This window comes from Heliangelus exortis, chromosome 21, assembly GCF_036169615.1.
Source record: "Heliangelus exortis chromosome 21, bHelExo1.hap1, whole genome shotgun sequence".
In the NCBI taxonomy this organism is placed as follows: domain Eukaryota; kingdom Metazoa; phylum Chordata; class Aves; order Apodiformes; family Trochilidae; genus Heliangelus; species Heliangelus exortis.
The window spans coordinates 509,875-529,974 of NC_092442.1; the positions used below are offsets into that span (position 1 = coordinate 509,875).

The 20,100-nt window shown below is 45.2% G+C and overlaps 1 protein-coding gene across 1 annotated transcript in view; it reads right to left on the reverse strand.

The window, feature by feature from the left end:
• The window catches only part of LOC139806142 (S-adenosyl-L-methionine-dependent tRNA 4-demethylwyosine synthase TYW1-like), a 104,328-nt gene that overhangs the window by 60,560 nt on the left and 23,668 nt on the right, over positions 1 to 20,100 (reverse strand). Inside the window, exons 9-11 of the mRNA XM_071765357.1 lie at positions 13,439 to 13,491; positions 10,388 to 10,506; positions 1,896 to 2,005 (exon numbers count right to left, since the gene is read on the reverse strand). Coding sequence (XP_071621458.1) covers positions 1,896 to 2,005; positions 10,388 to 10,506; positions 13,439 to 13,491 — 282 coding nt within the window. The remainder of the gene's footprint in view (positions 1 to 1,895; positions 2,006 to 10,387; positions 10,507 to 13,438; positions 13,492 to 20,100) is intronic.

Genomic DNA, 20,100 nt, shown 5'->3' on the forward strand with positions numbered 1-20,100 from the left:
TGTACTCAGTCTCATCATCCCCATCATCTGTTGATGGAGATATTGTATAACATAAAAGGTTCCTGGATCAAGTCCTGGAGTACCCTACTTGATATCAGCCACCAAACTGCCCTTGGGCTATTAATCCCAGTCCTTTCAGCATGCTCAGCCACATTCGACTCATCTATGTGCCTGGCTATCCAGAACAGACTGAATAAAAGAGCAGAACGTCAGAAATTCTCAATGCCTTAAGCTCTTGTCTAGAGCTACATGTCTTCTACAGTTGTTACAGGACAAAATTTTACATCCTAGATGCTCTTCAGTCATGCAAACCACCCAGTTCCTCAACTCCTAAGGTGCTGGCAACTGCATCCCACCAGCTGAGTGACCAAGTAGCCATGAAACCCAGCAGCAGCCCTGGCAGGCAGCACTGCTGCAGGCAGGACCTGGCACCTGCCTTCACTCAGCACCCTCCCTGTGCTGCTCAAATGGCTGCAGTGGAGGAGAAACACCAAGCACAGAGAGGGAGTGACATCTCCACATCCTTACAGCCTGCCCTGTCTTGGGCACCGCCAGAGGGGCTCTGCTTAGACTGAGGGAAGATGCACTGACACCACCAACTCCTCACCTCTTCCCTAAGCACTGCTTCCCCTACCAAATTAACATCCTTTTCCTATCCCACTTTCCCACCTTCAGTGCTTTCCCTGGATGAGCTCTAGAGTTGCAACTCAATCCACCAGATCCCATGGATTCAGCAGGCAGCCTCTGGCCAGGTTCTTCTGATTGCTCCCCATCCAGTTCAGCTCCAGAGCTCCCAGGGAAAAAGTTTCCCTGGAGCTGCTGGTGGGAGAATGAGAGATGATTCAAAGCAGCCACTTGATGAAAACAAAGCTCCCGAGGCCAGAACATGAGTTATTTTTCTGCCTTTCCTATATAACTCCAGTGAATAAGAGAGAGCAACTCTGCTAACAGAAGATTTTTTTTTCTTTTTGCCTGTCATTTTTAATCCATTGGGTTCTCTCTGTGCACAGCCAACACAAACAAATGGGTTCCCATAACAATAGCCAAGACCAAGGTTCATTTTGCACATTTTTATGGATGTTTCATTCCATTCCTGCTGCCCATGGAGCTGTCAGATAGGAAGAACAGAGTCCTAGACCTGTCCTGCCAAGCTGGCCAGCCCTGTCAGCACACAAAGCTGACCTTGGCAGAGTAACCAAGATTATCACATTTGGGAAAAAAAGAAAAAACTCAACTATATTTATATATGGATACACTATGAGTAACTAAGAAACTCACAAGGAGTTCCTATGGGAAGCAAAACAGTACTTTTAGGAGGTGCTGTGGAAATGCAGTTTCAGTCAGACAGATGTACTAAAATAATTCCTGAAAATAGTAATACCCTGAATGCTACTCAGTAATGAGAAAAATGCCATCTAGAAGTTTCAGAGCTAGCAGAAGAGCTCCCAAAGGATTAAAGCTGGGTAGTCTACTTCCTACCAGGTTAGATGTGTATTCCTTTTGCCTTTTGTCTGCCATTACTTTTACATAAGAATCAAGATTCCCAATCATCCAGATCAGCTTTAACCACCGTGGAAGCCCCCGTGCACAAAGAGGAAAAGGATTTGATGAGCACCAAGCTGCACAAGAGACAATTTCACTCTGCTCCCTAAGGCAGCAGTAGGCACCCAATGGCTGACTCGTGTTCAACATCAAAAGCAAGGCAGAACATCTCAGGTAGCAGTAAAAGTGCCACAGAAGTTTGTTCCCACCCATCTTTCTGTTGTTATAAATCTCCTGCCTCCTTCCCAGCATTTCACAGGTGATCAGAACGTTTTCATCTATGTTTTGAAGATGCTGCTGCTGGTTATCTTCCAAAACCATCATTTACAGGGAAGAAGTGGGAGAGAAGTTACCTCTGAACTGCTTGATCATATTCTGATGGTTCTCAATAGCCTCCTGCAAGATCATTTCAGGCTGGTCCATCTTCCATTGCCACTCTGTGCCCACTGGGTTTGTATGATGTCTGAAGGAAAAAGAGTTATTCAACTATTATTTGTAACACACATGGAGGAACCCATCAGCTGCCCGTGGCACTTGGCCTTTGTTTAAGGATACCAAAAGCACCATGAAATTCTCAGCAGGATCCTGCTTCCAACACAGCTTTCAGATGTCACCTCTCAACACCATTTTCATAACCCTCTCCTTGCAGGCTCTGGTCTCCCCAGAAGGAGTGGGCTTTGCAGTTTGTATTACAGTAACAACACTGATTTTGGAAGGCAGGTAAAAGGCTTCCACCCAAGCAGCGAGAAAATACCTAGGGAAGTTCTCTCCATCCCCTTCTTCACCAGGACTGCAGGGTCACTGCAACTGATCTGGAAAAAACTCCACCCTGACCAGCAGATGAAATATTACAAACCAGTGGTGTGGAACCCTCATGCTCTCCCCCACACAGAGTCTGGAGCAGGGCACCCTCCTCTCCCTGGGGACAGCCACCCCCACCAACCTTGCTCCACTAAACCTTAGCAGCAAACAGGGATACTTCAGCCTTTAAGTAGCACCCTAAGAAAATCCACAGATTTCTGTGCTTTCACCTCCTTCTTCTTGGTTTTTTCCAAAACACACTAATAAAGTTTCTCCACTTTCCCCTTCCAATTCTAATGCAGCTTATTGAATAATTGATCATATTTTATGTTTCCTTACCAAAATATCATAATACTTACATTATATATGGAAATATATTGTATTTATTTATAAGCACACACATTATTTTATATTGTATATAAACATATCATATGTAAATATATTCTAGTGAGGATGAATATATGTATTATAAATAAAATGCACTGTTAGTAATGTTGACTATATTTTATATAGTGCATTTCATATTACATATTTTATATATAAATAATATTTTATAACATAGCATATTTTTTGCAGTACCTTTCAAAGCAGCACTATTGGATTAGCATAGCTCTGGACAACAAGATCAAGTAATTTATGCTCCTGAAATTGCTTCCTGAGCAGCTGATCTCCTTTTCCTCCTCCATCATCCCTGGAGGTGAGCCACAGGGATGCCCAAGGATGCCACATCCAACTTTCCAGCTGCATGGGCAGGAGGACCTGGCACCCAGCACTTAAACAGAACCTAAAAGGCAGAAGGAAACACCCTCTGGGGAAGTGGCTGGAGCAGTGCCTGTGGAAGGCAACCAGGAGCCTCCACTGACTTCTTCCAAGTGAGCAAGACCTGCAGCTCCACACTTTGACAGTGCTAAACCAACAAATTCCAGACCTGGCATCAGTAATAACAGCCCTTGCCCCAAATACTTCATCATCCACTTCAAGAACAAAGATTGAAATGCTGGTCTCAAACTATTTTACCAACTCAAAGATCCTTTCAGCTAAAATAGCTTTGATTTTTTTTGTTTTAAATTTCCTTTTCTTTTTTTTTCTCCCTGCCAACATGGAAAATTTTCTGACTGCCAAGTACAAAAAGGCATTTAAAAATCTCTTGCATGTTTAACTACATAACTTGTACCTTGTGTATTTAATAGGGCAAGTTGGCAAAAAAATCAATAGGCTCTCGCTGCACACTGGACAGCTATTAATTATTAGTGTCTAACAGTCCTTGAATTTTTATCCCTTTCTAACTGTTTGATAAACACACCAAGTAATGTCTACAAAGCAGATTATTAGGCAAAAAAGCAGATTTTCTTTCAAAGGGGATGGGTAAGCAATGTCCTCCAGCTGAGGAGCCAGTTTCAGAGTCCCTGTTCACTGCCTGCAGGCCCTGAGACCCCCAGCAGCCACCCCCCACCCACCTGAGCTGTGCCCAGGCTGCTGTGCATGCTGCTCCCTCTCTGCTGAAAATAACACAACAAAAAAAATCTCACCCAAAACTCACATACACCAGAAAACCCTTCATTTGATTGATGCTGCAGGTGTCAAACAGGTTGGATTTGGTATTTCCAAACCAAGCAGCACTGCCAGAGCCCCCATCATGATGGAGCAATGTGAGACTGCACAAAACATGAGGGGAAGCTCCCAGCTTGCTCCTGCTCTCCCCTGCCTGACAAACCTGCCTCCCCCCAGCCCAATTTGTATTCCCATCAGACCTGTGTCCTACCAGGATTATTTGCCAGCATTACCAGAGTGTCACCAGCAGTGACACCAGTCTATCAGTCTGTGATGACTCTTTTGGGTTTTATTTCCCCAGAGGGGCTTTGTATCTCCCTTTTTCAATCACTTGTCATTGCTTTGACAAATCAGCTTTTAGTTTGTACCTCTCAAAATGGTTGGAAAATGCAACACAGGTATAAAGTATCCTTTATACCATCACCCAGCAGCTGATTGATGTTGGTACCTGCTGGGGAAGAGATAGGTACAGAAATGCTGGTGCAGTGAGCATGGAAGGACAGAGCACATGGCTCCTAGGAAGGGACAGGAGGGAAAGAGCAGAATAATAACAAGAGCTGAAGAATCAGCCTTCAGTGAACCCTGAGAACCATCAGGTGATATCCCAGAGGAAAAGAGTTTAAGGGCAAAGGGGTTGAGGGGAACTGGCAGGTTTTTAAACCCTATTAAAGCATAAGCTCAAACTGCAGCAATAAAAAAAAAAGATATGAAGAGCAGCAAGAAACCAATCTGTGAGAATCCCAGGTTCTTCTGCAACCTTGGGATCCTCCAGTGAAAATAAAAGGAAGAGCACAGTAACACAGGGTCATAATCAGACACAGGCAGGACAGCCCATACAGACAGTCTAACAATGTCTGAGAAGCCAAAGGAAGATCAAGGAAAAAGCTTGTCCAGTTCACAGCAAAATGCTTAATGTTTCTCTGTGATGACAAAAAACCCTGTTTGTAACTTTTCTTCTGGTTCCTCCTGATGGCAATAAGGAGAATCCAGACTGGACTAAGAAGACAACAGGTTAGAGATACTTAATCTAAATTAAATGTTTTCACTAGGATGGTTAAACTCACGCTAGAACACATTGGATGAGTTGGCTGACAATATCGGAATTGCCAGGAACAAGCCAAAAGCTTGTCAGGAGCATATAAAGGTGATTTAAAGGATAAAGCATATAAAGGTGTCCTTTCATGGTCACTGCACCAGAAAAATCCAAATGCACAGCACCCTTTAGCAGGAAACAAAGACTTCTGCACCAGCCCCTCAACTTCCAGAATATCCACAGTATTTCAGAATATCCTTCAGAATTATTTTAGAAGAATCCATTCCAGTACTTGCACTGCTGAGGCTGCAGCTCCAGTCCTGGGCTCAGTTCTGGGCCCCTCACAACCAGAAGGACATTGAGGGGTTGGAGTGTGTCCAGAGAAGGGAATGGAGCTGGGGAAGGGTCTGGAGCACAAGTCTGCCCAGGAGCAGCTGAGGGCCCTGGGGGTGTTGATCTGGAGCAGAGGAGGCTGAGGGGAGACCTTCTGGCTCTCTGCAACCCCCTGAGAGGAGGTTGGAGCCAGGGGGGGTCGGGCTCTGCTCCCAAGGAACAAGGGATGGGACAAGAGGAACTTTTGGCACAACTCAAGTTGTGCCAGGGGAGGTTTAGGTTGGAGCTGGGGAAGAATTTCTCCCTGGAAAGGGTTGTCAGGGCCTGTCCCAGGCTGCCCAGGGCAGGGCTGGAGTCCCCATCATCCCTGGAGGGGTTTCAGAGCCCTGGAGATGTGGGGATGAGGGACATGGGGTGGGGGTGGCCTGGGCAGGGATGGGGGAAGGGTTGGACCTGATGAGCTGAAGGGGCTTTTGCCACTTTCAGCTTTCACACAATTGTATGATCCCTTTCTCACACTTCTGAAATAGTAAGGATGGAAGATGCCTCCTATGGGAAAGCTATGGAAAAAAAACAGAGCACAGTTTCCAGGAAGCAGACAGTGCTGAGTACCTGCCAGCAGTCTGCCCTGTGCTGGTACCAACACATTTCATTCCTTCCCACCAAGCCGTGCTCAGCACAGTCCCAAAGGTCACTTCAGAACCAGGCTGCAGATGAGGATGTGCAGTGTAAACTGGGAATTCCAACACAGCAGATACTGCTTTGGGGATTTACCATGATTTACCCCCACACTTCTGCCCCTGATCTGGCAAACCCACATCTAAGCAGTCTGAGCAGCTCATTCCTCTGCAGAGCACTGAGTGATGGGTGGAATTCCACCCTCCATAAACCTCCAGCACCACTCTCAGTCACCAGGATCTGCTCCCATCTCACCAACATTTTCTTCTAGAAATGCCTCGGATTATTACAAAGGAGCACATAAAGGCAACAAGACTTTTTCTTCATCCACGACATGGGCATCAGCTCTCATGTCCTCCCCACCTCCAGGTAACATGGCTACTTCCAGAGCTCCTGAATGGCAGACAGGCCCAGAGGTCAGCACAGCACTGAGAAATCACATCTGAGAAATACACTGAACCTTGGGGCACGATATATTAATTCTGTAAACCAAAGTAACCAAATAAAAGTACAGGGAGAGGACAGTAATAACTGAGCAGAACAGGGACAGGGGGCTGCAGATGCAGAAACTCTGAGCTTTGAGGCTCAGCTTCCAAGTTTTACAAACCTGCAGGGTCAGCTCCTTCAGTATCAGAATATTGCACATTGCCCTGCAGAATGTAGCCTCTGGGGTAAAGTTAAAGAGAGGAAGCTTTTGTTTTAATATATCTTTTCAGTTTCTTTTTAATTTTTAATGACCTTACTAAGTACCTCTCCTACAAGTGATTATTAATTTTTAATCTCATTTTGTAGGCTTTGCTGTGATCTCTGGCTTTTGGCCACACATTTCTTTAGATTGTCTGAATGGAGGATCAGCTGCTGTCTCTGGTTCAAGCTCAAGCTGAAACCTTAAAGTACAGGTACAAACATCATAAATTACAGCAGAAGAAACATGAACCTTTTTTTGTTTGTTTGTTTTTACAGGATTCTTCACTCTGTCTGGTTTGCCTCCTCCTTAGATGCAAAAATAATAAACCCTATTAATTTAAACCTTATTTAGCTGTTCTGTCTCTCCCCAATAATTGACTGGGCTTTAGACACTCTGCCAGAAAATAATCAAATCCCATTTGTCTGGTGATTGTGCCACAGTCCAGTGTCAGAAAGCTCAGACCCACACTTGCTCTAATTGATTAAAAGATTTGGTCACCTGCACATTTCCATTTAGACAATTAAGCTAAAGAGACATTACAAACACAGCAAGACCAGCCCAGAGCAATACTGGATAGTGACACGTTGGTTCTGTAGGGAGAATTAGGGCTTAGGGATGTTGCAGTAATTAAGGTGGTGTTTTTACCCCCCTCCTCCCATCCTTCCAGGCTCTGGAAACTCCACTAAGATCAACACAGCACCTTTGCTGCCTTGCAGGGGGAAAACCAGACAAAAGAAGGCTCTGCTTTTCCTGCTCTCCAAAGAAGCTGCTTCCTTCTAAACCCTGCATCCTCATGTCCCCAGCCAGGGACAGGACTGGTGTCACACAGAGTCACAGGATGCCAGGGGTTGGAAGGGACCTTGAAAGCTCCTCCAGTCCAACCCCTCTGCAGTCAGCAGGGACACCCACAACTCCATCAGGGTGCTCAGAGCCTCCTCAAGCCTCACCTTGAGCATCTCCAGGGATTCACCACTGCCTGGGACAAGGAGAAGCAAGGTCTCCAGAGTCAAGCTGTGTCTTTTACAAAAAAAATGAAGCTTTGAGTGTGTTTGGATGCTGGCTTGATGCAGGTCTCCTGGTTTGGGGACAAAATGTGTCCCAACCAGGTAACTCTGATGACATCTGGTTCCCAGGGAGAGCAGCTGAACTGCAGCATTTCTTGCCAAAATGTGGAAAAGAAAACAAACAGGCTCCTTGGCCCTTTCCTCAGCAATCCTAAGAAATCTGCAGTGGTTATGCAGTTGGAAACATTGGCAGACTCTGCAAGTGTCAAAATTGTGAAAGGAGAGATCAAGGGGGAAAAAAAGGAAAAAAAAAAAAAAAAAAATCACAGCAGTGTTATCTGCAACTTCATGTGCAGAGCTGCACGAGGAGAGCAGCAAGGCGTAAAACCTGTATTAAAACATTCTGCCACCAGGAGATCAGAACTATCACTTTGTATGTCTCCAACAGCACAGATGGGAGCTGCTAATCAGCAGGTAACATGCTTGTCCTCCCCAGCCACTGCTGCTTCAGAGTCCACATTTAGTCTCCCATGATTAAGAATCTGCAAGGCATGATGGGTTTAAAATAAAGTAAAAAAAACCAAAACAAAGCAGCAAAACCAAACCAAAAAAAAAACAAAAAAAAAAACAAACAAACAAAAAAAAAAAACACACAAAGGCTGCAGCAGCCCAAGCACAAGGTCTGAAATAAGCAGGAAGAGCTGCTTGCAGTTACATCAAGCTTCAGGTGTTCATAAAGTGAGCCTTGGGATGAGTCTCAAACTAAGCTTTAGGTCTTGCAACACAGTAGAGGGGTCTGTGAAGAGAGGACAGAGAGCTGCAGACCACATGGAAAAGCCCAACAACTGCAATCCATTTCCCCCACAGAAGGTAAGTAAATAAGAACAGTTTTCAGCACAGTCCCTTGAAAAGCTGTTTCTTTGCATTCAAGTTGTTGCCATTAGTAAAATAAGCATTCTAGCATTCTTTATCATTAGGGCTACTGTTCCCAGGATTTCTCTTAGAGGTGACTAATGATAGCTACAGGATGATGAGTTAGAGGCACATGGAAAGCTTCTCACATGGTAATTTATCCCAATTACTATTTTTCAATTTACACTTGCTTGACTTCCCCCAATTCAGTCCCACACTCCAGACACAGGCTGCTGATGCCAAGAAATACTGAGTTGGGTCATTCTGAAGGGGAACAGTGTTAAAGGGTCTGCAGTGCAATCCTAGGAACAAAATGTCTCATTCTGGGGACATTACTGCTTTCTATTTGCTGTTTATGTACCTGCTGTGTAGGGACAGAGGGATAATATGCATGGCAATCTTCCTACAGCACAGTCACCACTGCAGAATTCAATGCACTGCTGCTACTTGATCCCCTTGCAAAAGGAATGAACAGCACATTTTTCTTCCCAGCCTTTAAATTGCTCCGAAGAAAAGCAGCAAAATTTGCACATTAAATGTGCCATTTGCTGTGTCCTTTCAAGACAGGGGATGATGAAAGCCCCTCAAGAGCACCAATTAACATTCTGGAATAGACTCCCAAATGTAAACCCAACAGGATGACCAGTGTCTAATGCTGATCCTTAACACTAACAGGGGAGACAGCTGCAAGTGCTCTCAGAATTATAGCAGTCCTTTTACACTGGTGCCATCATTTAAATATTCTCATGAAATATCTGCATCACTAGAGCCTGGAGACTATGAAAGGCAGAAAGTGGTATTCTGAGGAATTGGACTGGTTTTGCATGGAAACATTGGGATGTTGGACATCCAGGCTTGGGGATGGAATGGGTGCTATGGGCAGCAAGGTCCCTGGGGTAGGCATAAATACCAAAGGAAGCACAGCCCCCAGGGGTTGAACTATCTAACAAGGTAGAAGACAAAAGAGCTCCAGGAAGAACCTCCACATCCTCCCACTTTCAAGTCACTGCTTTTATTTCTGATGAGCCTCTCGGTCTCCCTCTTGCTGATCCCATCCTGCACTCCCCCCAGCTGAGCAAAATTTCCACCCTGGTGAGTAAGCGGTGCTGGAGCATCTCCCTTCAGATCCAGGCACAGCTCACTGTAGAGAGTTAATAACAAATAATTCCTCCAAGGAAAGCAGTCACTTTACTGACTAAAATACTAAGTCATTTATTAGCTACTGATTTAGGAAAGCAACAGTTCTAAGTCATCACTTTCCACTCACTGAGAATGCAATTGAATTGGTGCAGGTGAAGGTTCTCTAAATAAGAAAAATGGTCCAATTTCCAAACAAAGATACACACATTGCTTAGCACCTTGGTGGCTTCCCACACCACAAACCACCCTGTGTTTCTCCAGAGCACCAGGCACCAGCAGGAGGCCCAGGGATTTCCAGAGGGAACCAAAGCTCTACCAGGTGCTGGGCACAGGCAGTGGTGGGACCGGCAGGGCAGTGGTGACCATCTCCTACCTCCCTCCTGCTCCTTCCACTGGTCCCCAGCTGCTTGGATCTTGCTGGCACCCAAGATTTGGGTGCACAGGAGACATTCTGGGGGAGGTGACCCTGGGGACCCCTCAGATCCTGAGAAACCCACCCAGGTAGCTCAGCTCCTGAGCCCTGAGCTCTCCCAAGGGGAGGAACAGAGGTGGGAAGGGGAACAACACTGCTCCCTTCCAAACGCTTCCTCCCTCAGCTTCCAAGTGAAAAGGGTGCACAAGAAGCACGACCCTAGGTTTGAGTAGCAGGAGAAGGGCAGAATGGCACAGAGCCCCCACCCCAGTCAAGCTGCATCAGAACTTTACCTCCAGCAGAAGACACACTTGTTGGCACAGGCCAGGCTCGGTGTGGCCTCCATGCAGCGGTGACTCTCGATCCCATAGAAGCTGTGCTTGTAGCAGCCTCCCCGGCCTCGGAGCATAGACTGATGGCAAAGGAGGACACAAACAAATGCCAAGAAAGTTAAAACACACCATCTGTAACCCAGCTGAGTGCCAAGGTAAGCAAATCTGCTCCCTGGGCTTAGCTGAGGTGTTCAGTCACCAGGTACTGGGTGTCCCAAGTCAACCGCGTCAGGGCTGAGGGGACAGATGGACTCTGGCTTAGGAATTCAGACATGCAGATCAGAACATAAAGTGACTGCTTACAAACACCCCTTACAGAAAACAGGCATTTGTTATGTTAAATTTAAAACTGTTTCAGAGGAGAGAAACTTCGATGGAATCAATAACTTCTCACTGGCAACACCAGAGCAGACAATGTGCTTTACTGAAGCTTTTAACTGCATCAGCCAACAAAAGAAAACAGGAGAAGCCACTTAAGATGCAAGAAATATTATTGTAAAGGCTCACTTAAGGATGAATTTCAAGGCTGCACTACCCGACACTCAATTATTTTCATTTGTCTGGTAGAGTATTTCTTCCAGCACTACATTAAATAAATACCCTGCCCTTATAAACTCTCACTCACCCCAGAGAGTGGCTCCAGCAGGATGCTGCACTTCCCTTCCTAGCAGAGCCACAGCTGCCTTCCCACCAGGACAGAGCTCCTATTCAGCATGCAAGCTCCTTGGAGCAAAGACTGCTTTTCATTACCTCAGTTAAATTATAATAAATGAGAAAGCAGCTTTCCTATCCTCAAGAAAAAAAATTAAATATGACATAGTAACTTTTAATCTGTCTTCCTCTACCTGAGGAGTCCTGGTGATCCAAGAGAAAACCTCCCCTGAACATCAGGGCAGGAACACACATAACCCATAATATATGCACAGCCTTGGTATACAGATGAAGGATTAAACAAAATGGAAAATGCTGTTTATTCATCCATTCCTCAGATAAGAGAGATTTCAGGAGATTCACAAATTCTAGGAAAGCAAGTTGTAGGACAGGCAAATCAGAGTATTCCTAAAATTTGCAGGTTTTGTGCTGTTATTTTTTTCCAGAATATGACAGAACACAGCAAGTTCAATCTTGAAATATCACTGTGAAACTCAGCTTAATACTCAGAATTTCAGCCCTGCTCCTGCTTCCCTCTGATACAAATCTCAGGCAAGCCTTCTGAAGATGCTCACATATTGGTGCAAATCTGAGTCAAAGACACTGCCTGTAACCAATTTCAGCTCAATTTATTAGAACACTTTACATTCACCTCCTGCTTAAGCTAAAAATAGTATGGCCCTATCTAAGCACACAGAGCTGCTATTTATTTTGTGAAATGGCTTTACAGTGCTGCATTAAATTCTGCTTCTTTAATAAAAAGAGGTCCTCTGGCTTTCTCCCTCAGTCACAGCACTGATGAAGTTTGACAAGTTTTTCTTTAAACATTTCACAGCCTTCTTTGGCACTAAAAGTGACAGAAGAGAGAAATATTTGCAAGAGTAAACAGCAGAAGCCTCAGCAGGGTCAGTGCATCTCCCAGTCACGACAATCCAGGGTGGGCTCCTTAAACTCTTCCCAGCACAAGTCTTTTCACAAAAGAGTTCATTGATACCAGGGCTTTTCCTTCCTGCAGCACCCACTCTGGTCATTGGCATTCCAAGAGCTCTCCTCAAAAATAAACAAATTCATGCAGCAAAAGAGAGCTGAGAGACCAAGGAACTGCTCACTGCTCCAGAACAAGGATCAGGGGTGTGCGGAGGTGTCAGAGGTGATGATTCCCATGGTTTATCATCCCAGGAATGCTGAAGGCATGAATGTGTTATAGCAACATAACTCCCCAAAAGCAGAATATTACAGAACAGCTTTGGGCTTCTGAGCTTCTCAGGGACCTTGCAAACAACAGCAGAAGCCACCAACATCCTGAAGCAGCTGCAGTTTGTTCCACAGGGCTCTGTGCTTCTGCTGGGAGTGTTTTTAAGTTTGCAAACAGCTTGAAAAGCTACCAACTTACACAACCTACAGTCCACAACTGCAGGGCTAGGAGGATGGCTTTTTTTTCATATATATGTGTGTGTACACACACAGACATATCACAGAATTGTCACAGTTAGAAAAGACCTCTTAGATCACATCCAGCTGGCACCCCACAAAAAAACCAAAAAAACCACCCCAAAAACAAACAAACAAAAAACCAACAACAACAAAAAAAAAAAAAACAACCAACCAACCAACCAACAAAACCACACCATGCTACCAGAGCATGTCCTGAAGTGCCTCATCAACACAGTTTTTAAATCCCTCCAGGCATGGTGACTCCACCACCTCTCTGGGCAGCCTGTTCCAGTGCCTCACTACTATTTTGGGTAAGAAAATCTTCCAAATTCTCAGTCTAAACCTCCCCTGGTGCAACTCCAGGCCATTTCCTTTGGCCCCATCATTATTAACTTGAACAAAGAGGCCAGCACCCACCTCCCTACAACATCCTTCCCAGTAGCTGTGGAGAGCAACAAGGTGCCCACAGCTATATGCAATGCACACACATTCCCACAGGATAATTTTTTAAGTCCCAGCACTAACAAGCACCAGGCTCCTCCCTATCTCATTCTTACTGCAGAAAGGCAGCAGAGGAGCAGTGACTGTCACAAGGCAGCTTTATCAGTCACACACCAGGCTCCAGGTGATGCAACCTTCCCACTTTTCTCTGTGGTGTTCTGCTCCTGCCAGAGATTTCAGTAGGCAGGAGATATTTTAGCAGACAGCAGAATAACAGGAAAAACAACAGAAAATGATGTTCCCAGCTCTTTGCCATGGTTATGTTCTCAGTCTTTGCAGCAGGACTGTAATAGCTTGAAATGCAAAAATACAGCCTGGAAGATGAAGTTTGTTTCTTGTGCAAGTAAGATCACATTTTGAAAGGACATTTCATCTGGAAATTGTTACACCTGAATAAGTCTCTAGCTTAGAGAAAACAGAGCATACCTTTGTCCATCGGCAGAGCTTCACTCCAGAATGGCTTCCAATCAGCTTATAGCCTGAAAACAAGAAAGAAATCAAATCAATTTTAACTTTACATCATTGCTACACAAAGCATATCAACTGGTTCACAATATCATTGTCACCTCCTTAACACTGCACTTCCCTCCTGGCCCAAAGGTTCCACTACCAGCAAGATGTCTTTGGCCTCATCTTCCCTGGGAGGAGGCTCCCAGGTGAGCTCAGAGCAACCTTCCAATATTTGAAGGGGCTGCAAGAAAGCTGGGGGGGGGCTTTGGACACCGGGGGGTAGGGAGAGGACAAGGGAAATGGGTTAAAACTTGAAGAGGGGAGATTAAGGTTAGATATTAGGAAGAAATTCTTTGAGGGTGCTGAGCCCCTGTCCCAGGTTTCCCAGAGAAGCTGTGGCTGCCCCATCCCTGGCAGTGTTGAAGGTTGGATGGGGCTTGGAGCACCCTGGGCTGGGGGAGGGGTCCCTGACCATGGCAAGAGGTTGGCACTGGATGAACTTTAGGGTCCCTTCCAACCCAAACCATTCTATGATTGTATGAATACATTTCATTAATGAGGGATTTATTTCTAGTCCTCTGTCTTGTTTGAATCAGCAACAGGAGGTGTCCCCAAGACTCCTCCATATCACAGGATGGGAAACTAACAGGTCTAACCCAGGGACCACAAGGGACAGCTCAGGGGAGGGAGCAGGACAGGGAAGCAGCAGCATCTCCCTGGCCTTAAGCAGCCAAGCCAGGGTTGCCTCTTCCCCAGGACCAAGGAGAAACATTCCCACCCCTTCCCAGCAGGGCTGATGAAACCTGGAGATCACCATCTGACTTCTCTGACCAGAGAAGTGAAATGAATGGCTCAGTCTGAACCCAAACTTCCCAGGTTCACCAATGCCATCCCCACTGGCCATGGTGGAGCTGCTCCTCTGGGATTCACATCACTTCTCTGTTCCCCAGCCAACATCAACACATTTCCATTTGTTGGTCCAGGAGAATTAATTCAACCACTTCTGTTAAGCACTTGAGATAGGTTATTTTCCTCTCAAAAAAAAAAAAATGCTTAGGGACCAGTATGTCTGAAGGATTAAAAGTCACCGCAAAATCAGCATAAAGATAAGAGGGATTTGAGAAGCCTCAATGTGCCATTCACACAGCAGTGTCTGCATGTCAGTGACCTGGCTGTCCCCAAAACACCAGATTGAGGCTGATATGTATGTTAAAATTTCAAGGCAAATCACATTTTTGGAATTAAGTCTCCTTCCTGCCAACCAGCATGAACTTAGCAGGGAAAAAAAGCCTTCTGTTCAGCAGAACTGGCCTTTGCCTCCTGTAACAGAAGGTGGCACAATTACCCTGCCCTGATCATTTGTCACTGCACAGCAAGATCCCCAGGGATTGCCACTGTACCCAAAGTCCCCTCTGCCTCCAAGGAGGCTGAGCCAGCTGGGAACTGCAGTGACAGAAGATGCCACAGCAGCTGCAGCAGCTAAAAACCAAACCCTGTGAACACAGACATAGCTAACAGGGAATTCTCAGCACCCAGAGAACACTGCTCTAGTTCCTCTGCCACTGACACCCAGCAGAGAGCTGCCCAGTCTCCTCTTTCTTCCTGACCTGATGTTCATCCCTGCCTTCCCGTGCTGGCTCTGACCTTCCTCAGGATCAGGACATTGGGGATTTTAAACCTGATGAGCCAATTGCCAGATCAAGTGAGGCTTTGGCAAATTCAGTGCCAGGCTGCTCCCACATCCTCAACTCCTTCTCCTCCAACTCAGTGGACACTATTTCAACCTTTTCCTCCCTAAATGAGTAACTCCAAGCCTCACGTGCATTTTTGATGTTAAGCCAATCCAGCAAGGAGGAACAAACTGCTGTAACCCAAAAAGCCTTGGTATTGCACATCACAGCTCATCCAGTCCCTTCCTGGGGAACATCATCACTGTCCCCCTGATCAGCACTTGTGACACACAACTATCACCTCCAAAGTCACATGCAGTATTTGGGGACACCTTGATCAAGGACTGGATGGGACCTGGACAATTTTGTGGCACCTTCTGACTGTCACTTGTCAGAGGCACAGCCAAACCCACAGAGCTGCATTTGGCAGCATCACATCACCCCCTCCCACCCTGGGGTCCGTCCTGCCTATTTCTGCACTTCTTGGCAAACAGCCTTGTCCAGGAAGGTCTGTTCTCAACCAAAGACCTCCCCGTGCTGATAGAACGTGTGTCCTTAGCAGGATTTCTTCATAAACATGGAAAAGGGGGGGGGTACATTCCTCCTCCAAGCCAGGAGTGTCAGCCAGCACAGCCCTACTCATAGTTCTTCCATTTTTCAGAATCCAGGCACAGCATTCAGGTAAGATTATTCTCTCACAGATCACTTGTCAGAGGAAGTAATATGACTGTTTTAAAATGCTTTAAAAGATTGAAATTAAATTGGAAATAGGACATGCTTGCCCAGATCCAGAGCTGTTTGAGAGAAGAAGCAGCTGAACAGAGGGAGGTGCCAAGCTGCAGCATTTCCTCTTAATTTACTTAAACCAACTTCCACCACATGGAGCACCCACAGCTTACTAAAGACCAAGAAAATTGTACATGTTCAACACCAAAACAGAGCCTTACAAACTTCAGGCAGCTTTAGTGATGTGGTTTGCTCATCTTGTTTGCTGCTGTCAGGAGTCACTGCTACAGCTCAAGGAAGAAACAGAATCTATTTGCAGAACTTTGTTAAAAGCATGGTAAGAATCAGGCCTTCAGCACCTGGGTAACTTTGGTAGAAAATGTGGTTACCCTGCTAAGCCACCAGAGTGAGCACTGGCTGTGCTGTGCTTTTTCAGACTGGGAAATTAGATAAAATATGGGAGACCAGGAGCAAACACTCCTCACACACCAACTCCAGGTGAGCAGAACCCTCCCAGCCCTCTAAAGCTCTTTCTTCAAGTGTTGCTTTACTCCTGGCTGGTAACACAGGCAGCAAACCAAAGGAAAGCACAAAGGCTTGAGCAAAAACCAAGCAACACTCAACCTGAAATCAAACATGGGAGAAAACATCCTCAAGAACCAGACTGAGGGTCTTCTGAGTTCTGTTTCCAGATCACAGCTCCCGCTCAGCAACCCTTCTGGAAGCCCCAGCTCACTCATTTCTTCCACAACTTCACTGTGGCCCTGCCAAGTGCTCGGTTGAACCAAATCCTCTTCATGGCCCAGAAATCTGCACACTCACATCATGTTCTCAAAATGTATTTCTTGAGAGCAGTAACTTCAACAGAATATTTGGATACAACACCTTGCAAACAATCCAGTGCTGTCCTGGTGGGAACTCCACTCAGTCCCTGTGTAACTTTAGGCAGTATGGCTTAATAAAACAAATTCATTTATTATTTCTGCAGATTAATACTAAAAGATTTCCTTAAATAATAAGCAGGCTCAAAGCAATCTGCTCAACTCCTGACTAAAGGCAGAAGAAGAGCTAATCAGAAGTCTGTGTCTTACTTGATCCTGCTCTAGGTGATAAATACTGAATGATCCAGAAGCCTGCCAAGCCTCACCAAAATTGTCATTTTAACTATAATAAAATGTGAATTAATCTTCTAAATAAGCTTTGGGGTGAAATGAGTATTATCAGGCAGTAACACTGGGCTGATAAGCATTTGGTCATTGCTTGCCCTAACAACCCAACTGGAGTCCAGCACACCACAGGCAGACTTTGAACCAAGAGATGGGCACTGCCTGAGGCAAAACAATTCTGCAGCCCCAGGTAAGACTTCACTGCAGCATTTCAGCTCTGTCAGGTAAATAAAAGCTTTCAAAGCCCATTCTCCAACTCAGGTCATCAAGGGCCCCCCTGAGCCCCCAGCCACTGAGACAGAACACTGCTATCTAGATCTCCAGGTCACATTCCAGGATTCAAGGTGTTCAAGTTGGGGTTTTGCTGGTTCAGTAATGTGCTACAAACACAAATAACAAACTCCTGAATCTGGATGGATTGTGTGCATGGGAGCAATTGTGTTACTACAGACAGAACCAGGATAAATCAAATTCCTGCAAGTACAGCTGTCCACAGCAGAAGTTGTAGAATGGTATCTTCACAGTCTAAAAGAAAATATGGATCTGTAAGATAGTCACACAGAACAGATTTCAAAGGTTGCTGCCTATCCCAGCGTGGCAAAATGTCCAGAAGAAAACCCAAAAGCACCTTCCAGTACTGATCTCTACACCACCCAAAGCTTGATTCAATAGAAGACCTTGAAAGCACAAAGCAAGAGTATTTAATTATGAAAGAATGAAGTAGATCAGTGGCTGGAAAATCCTCAAAAGAAAGAGTTAACTATCTTCCTCTGAGACTGCAGTCACTGTAACCTCAGTAAAAGTCACTCAAATGTCACATTGTGCTTCACAAACTCAAATTACTTTCAGAAGGCTTTTCTTCCAAGAGGAATATACAGCTGGTAAATCACTATGGTGCTTTCAAGCAGCCTCCTTAAATAAAAGCCCTCAGGTTTGAAGCAATTATCTATTAAAGCTGAAACTCAGTGCAGAAATGGTAACTTCCCACTAGGAGAATGTTTACAGGGAAAAAAAGTTTCCAATTTCCTGCTGCTTTTTAAGAGTGCAGTTTAAAAAGGCCAGCAACACAGCAGTAATCCATCACCACCAGTAAGGACCCACTGAAAGTTATAGGAAGCCAAAAGATTATGTTTTGTTTTGGTTTTTTTTCTTATTCATTTTCTAGCCTTAGTCAGAACAAGACATACCTCTGGTGAATGGAACCTGTTCAGATTAAATCAGCATTTTATACTAAAATAAAAAGTGGAATCTGAGCACTGGAATTTTTTCAGACTACCCAAGCACATTAGGAGACATCTCCAGTTTTCCTTCTGGCATTGCTCCACCTCCAGGAAACCCATACCAAGCCCATCAAATTTCTCTTTTTTTGAAAAGAAGTACTCTTCAAAAGTAGAAAAGGCTTGTGATTTGTGGAAGGACTGCCCTCCATGAGCTCAAAGCAGCACGGAGGACACGAGAAGGGATTACAGGGATGTACCTTATATGCAAAACCACTGTTGTTCCAAAATGGATGGAAAGTTTGGTCTTTTAGTGAAGCTGCTGAAACACTGCCTCAGATCTTTCTCATTGTGCACAAAGAACATCTTGAACACTTTTAGCACATAGTAAAAGCCAACTAGGATTAGTGAAAGAAATACAGCTGCTTCTGCAGGCAAGCCAAACCTAACCTAGTATCAGGAAAATGAGACTGGCAAAGTTCAAGAGTGAGAATGCCAGTAGTTATAACAAATTCGAGCCTCAATACAGCTCATCATAAAAGACAATAAAAAAATCTTAAAATCTGGCTATTTACTTAAACCCAGATGTTCATTTTATTCCAAGAGCACCTTTGCAGCACAGAACTGCCTGGGCAGCAGAAATATAAAACCTCCAACACTCCAGTGAGTGGTTTCTTGACAAACTATGCCTTTGACAAAAACAGAGACCATGGATATTTTCACTCACATCAACCAGTTCTGCAAAAAAAACAAAACAAAACACCAAAACAAACAAAAAAGAGACAGAGATAGTTCTAACTGGTTTGTGAGCTGTGCTGACATGCAACTGGTAGGGAGGAAAGGGGCTACAGAAGTTTCCTTTTCCTACACTACATTAACCTGACCTGGCACAGCTCCCCAGCACACAAAGCCTGTAGTAGCAACCAAAGCAGGGAGACCTTCAGGTGTACATAAAGTGAGCCTTGGGATGAGTTTCAAACTGAGTTTTAGGTCTTCCAACACAACAGAGGTCTGTGAAGAGAGGACAGAGAGCTGCAGGCCAAATGGAAAAGACAAAAAAAAAAAAAAAAAAAAAGAAAAGCCTTCATTGTTTGGCACCTTCTTTGACAAACAGCAGAGCAGTGGGGTATGCCAAGCCATTTGCCCAACCATTGCCAAAAACTCATAGTGGTGATCTCCCGTATCATGTCTCACCCAAGTGAGGCCATGGGCATCAACAACTTGGCAGCACATCCCATTTTAATCCATCCCCCAAATCAACTGCAATTCTTGAGACCTCCTCTCACAGAAGGTGAGATGGGGAAAATACATCCATTCCTCAGCCCAAGCAGGTTCACCATTTCCATGTTAGCTTTGCCACCCCCAGGGGAGAACAGCTGCTCCCCTATTCCCAAAAAGGGATCCTTAGGGCTCAGCAGGCAAACATCTACCATCATTCACTAAAACAACCCTAAGAAAACAGAACTGAGCAGCTGTCTTCAGAAGTCACCTTTTCAACTGGATCCAAGACAAAGACCTGCAAGATACAAGTCCCTCAAACGTTCCTCAAACGTTCCCTACACCTCTGGGAGGTTGGGAAGTCAAATTCCACTGAAGAGAAGAGCAAATGCAAGTCACATTCAGACTGTAAAGCAAATGGAAAAAAACCAAAACTGGAGACATGATGATTCTTGGAGAGGCTTTCCCACTGAAGTACCAGACTCCCCCAAACACATTCCCTGCCTACAGCTCCCTGCTAGGGCCAGAGCAGCAGCTCCACCATCAGGACCAGGACCTCCGTGTCCCCTGCCTTGGATCTCCAGCTCCCCTTGCATCTTCTGCCTCTTTTGGCTGGGCAGCAGAGAGCAGATCCATGTCCA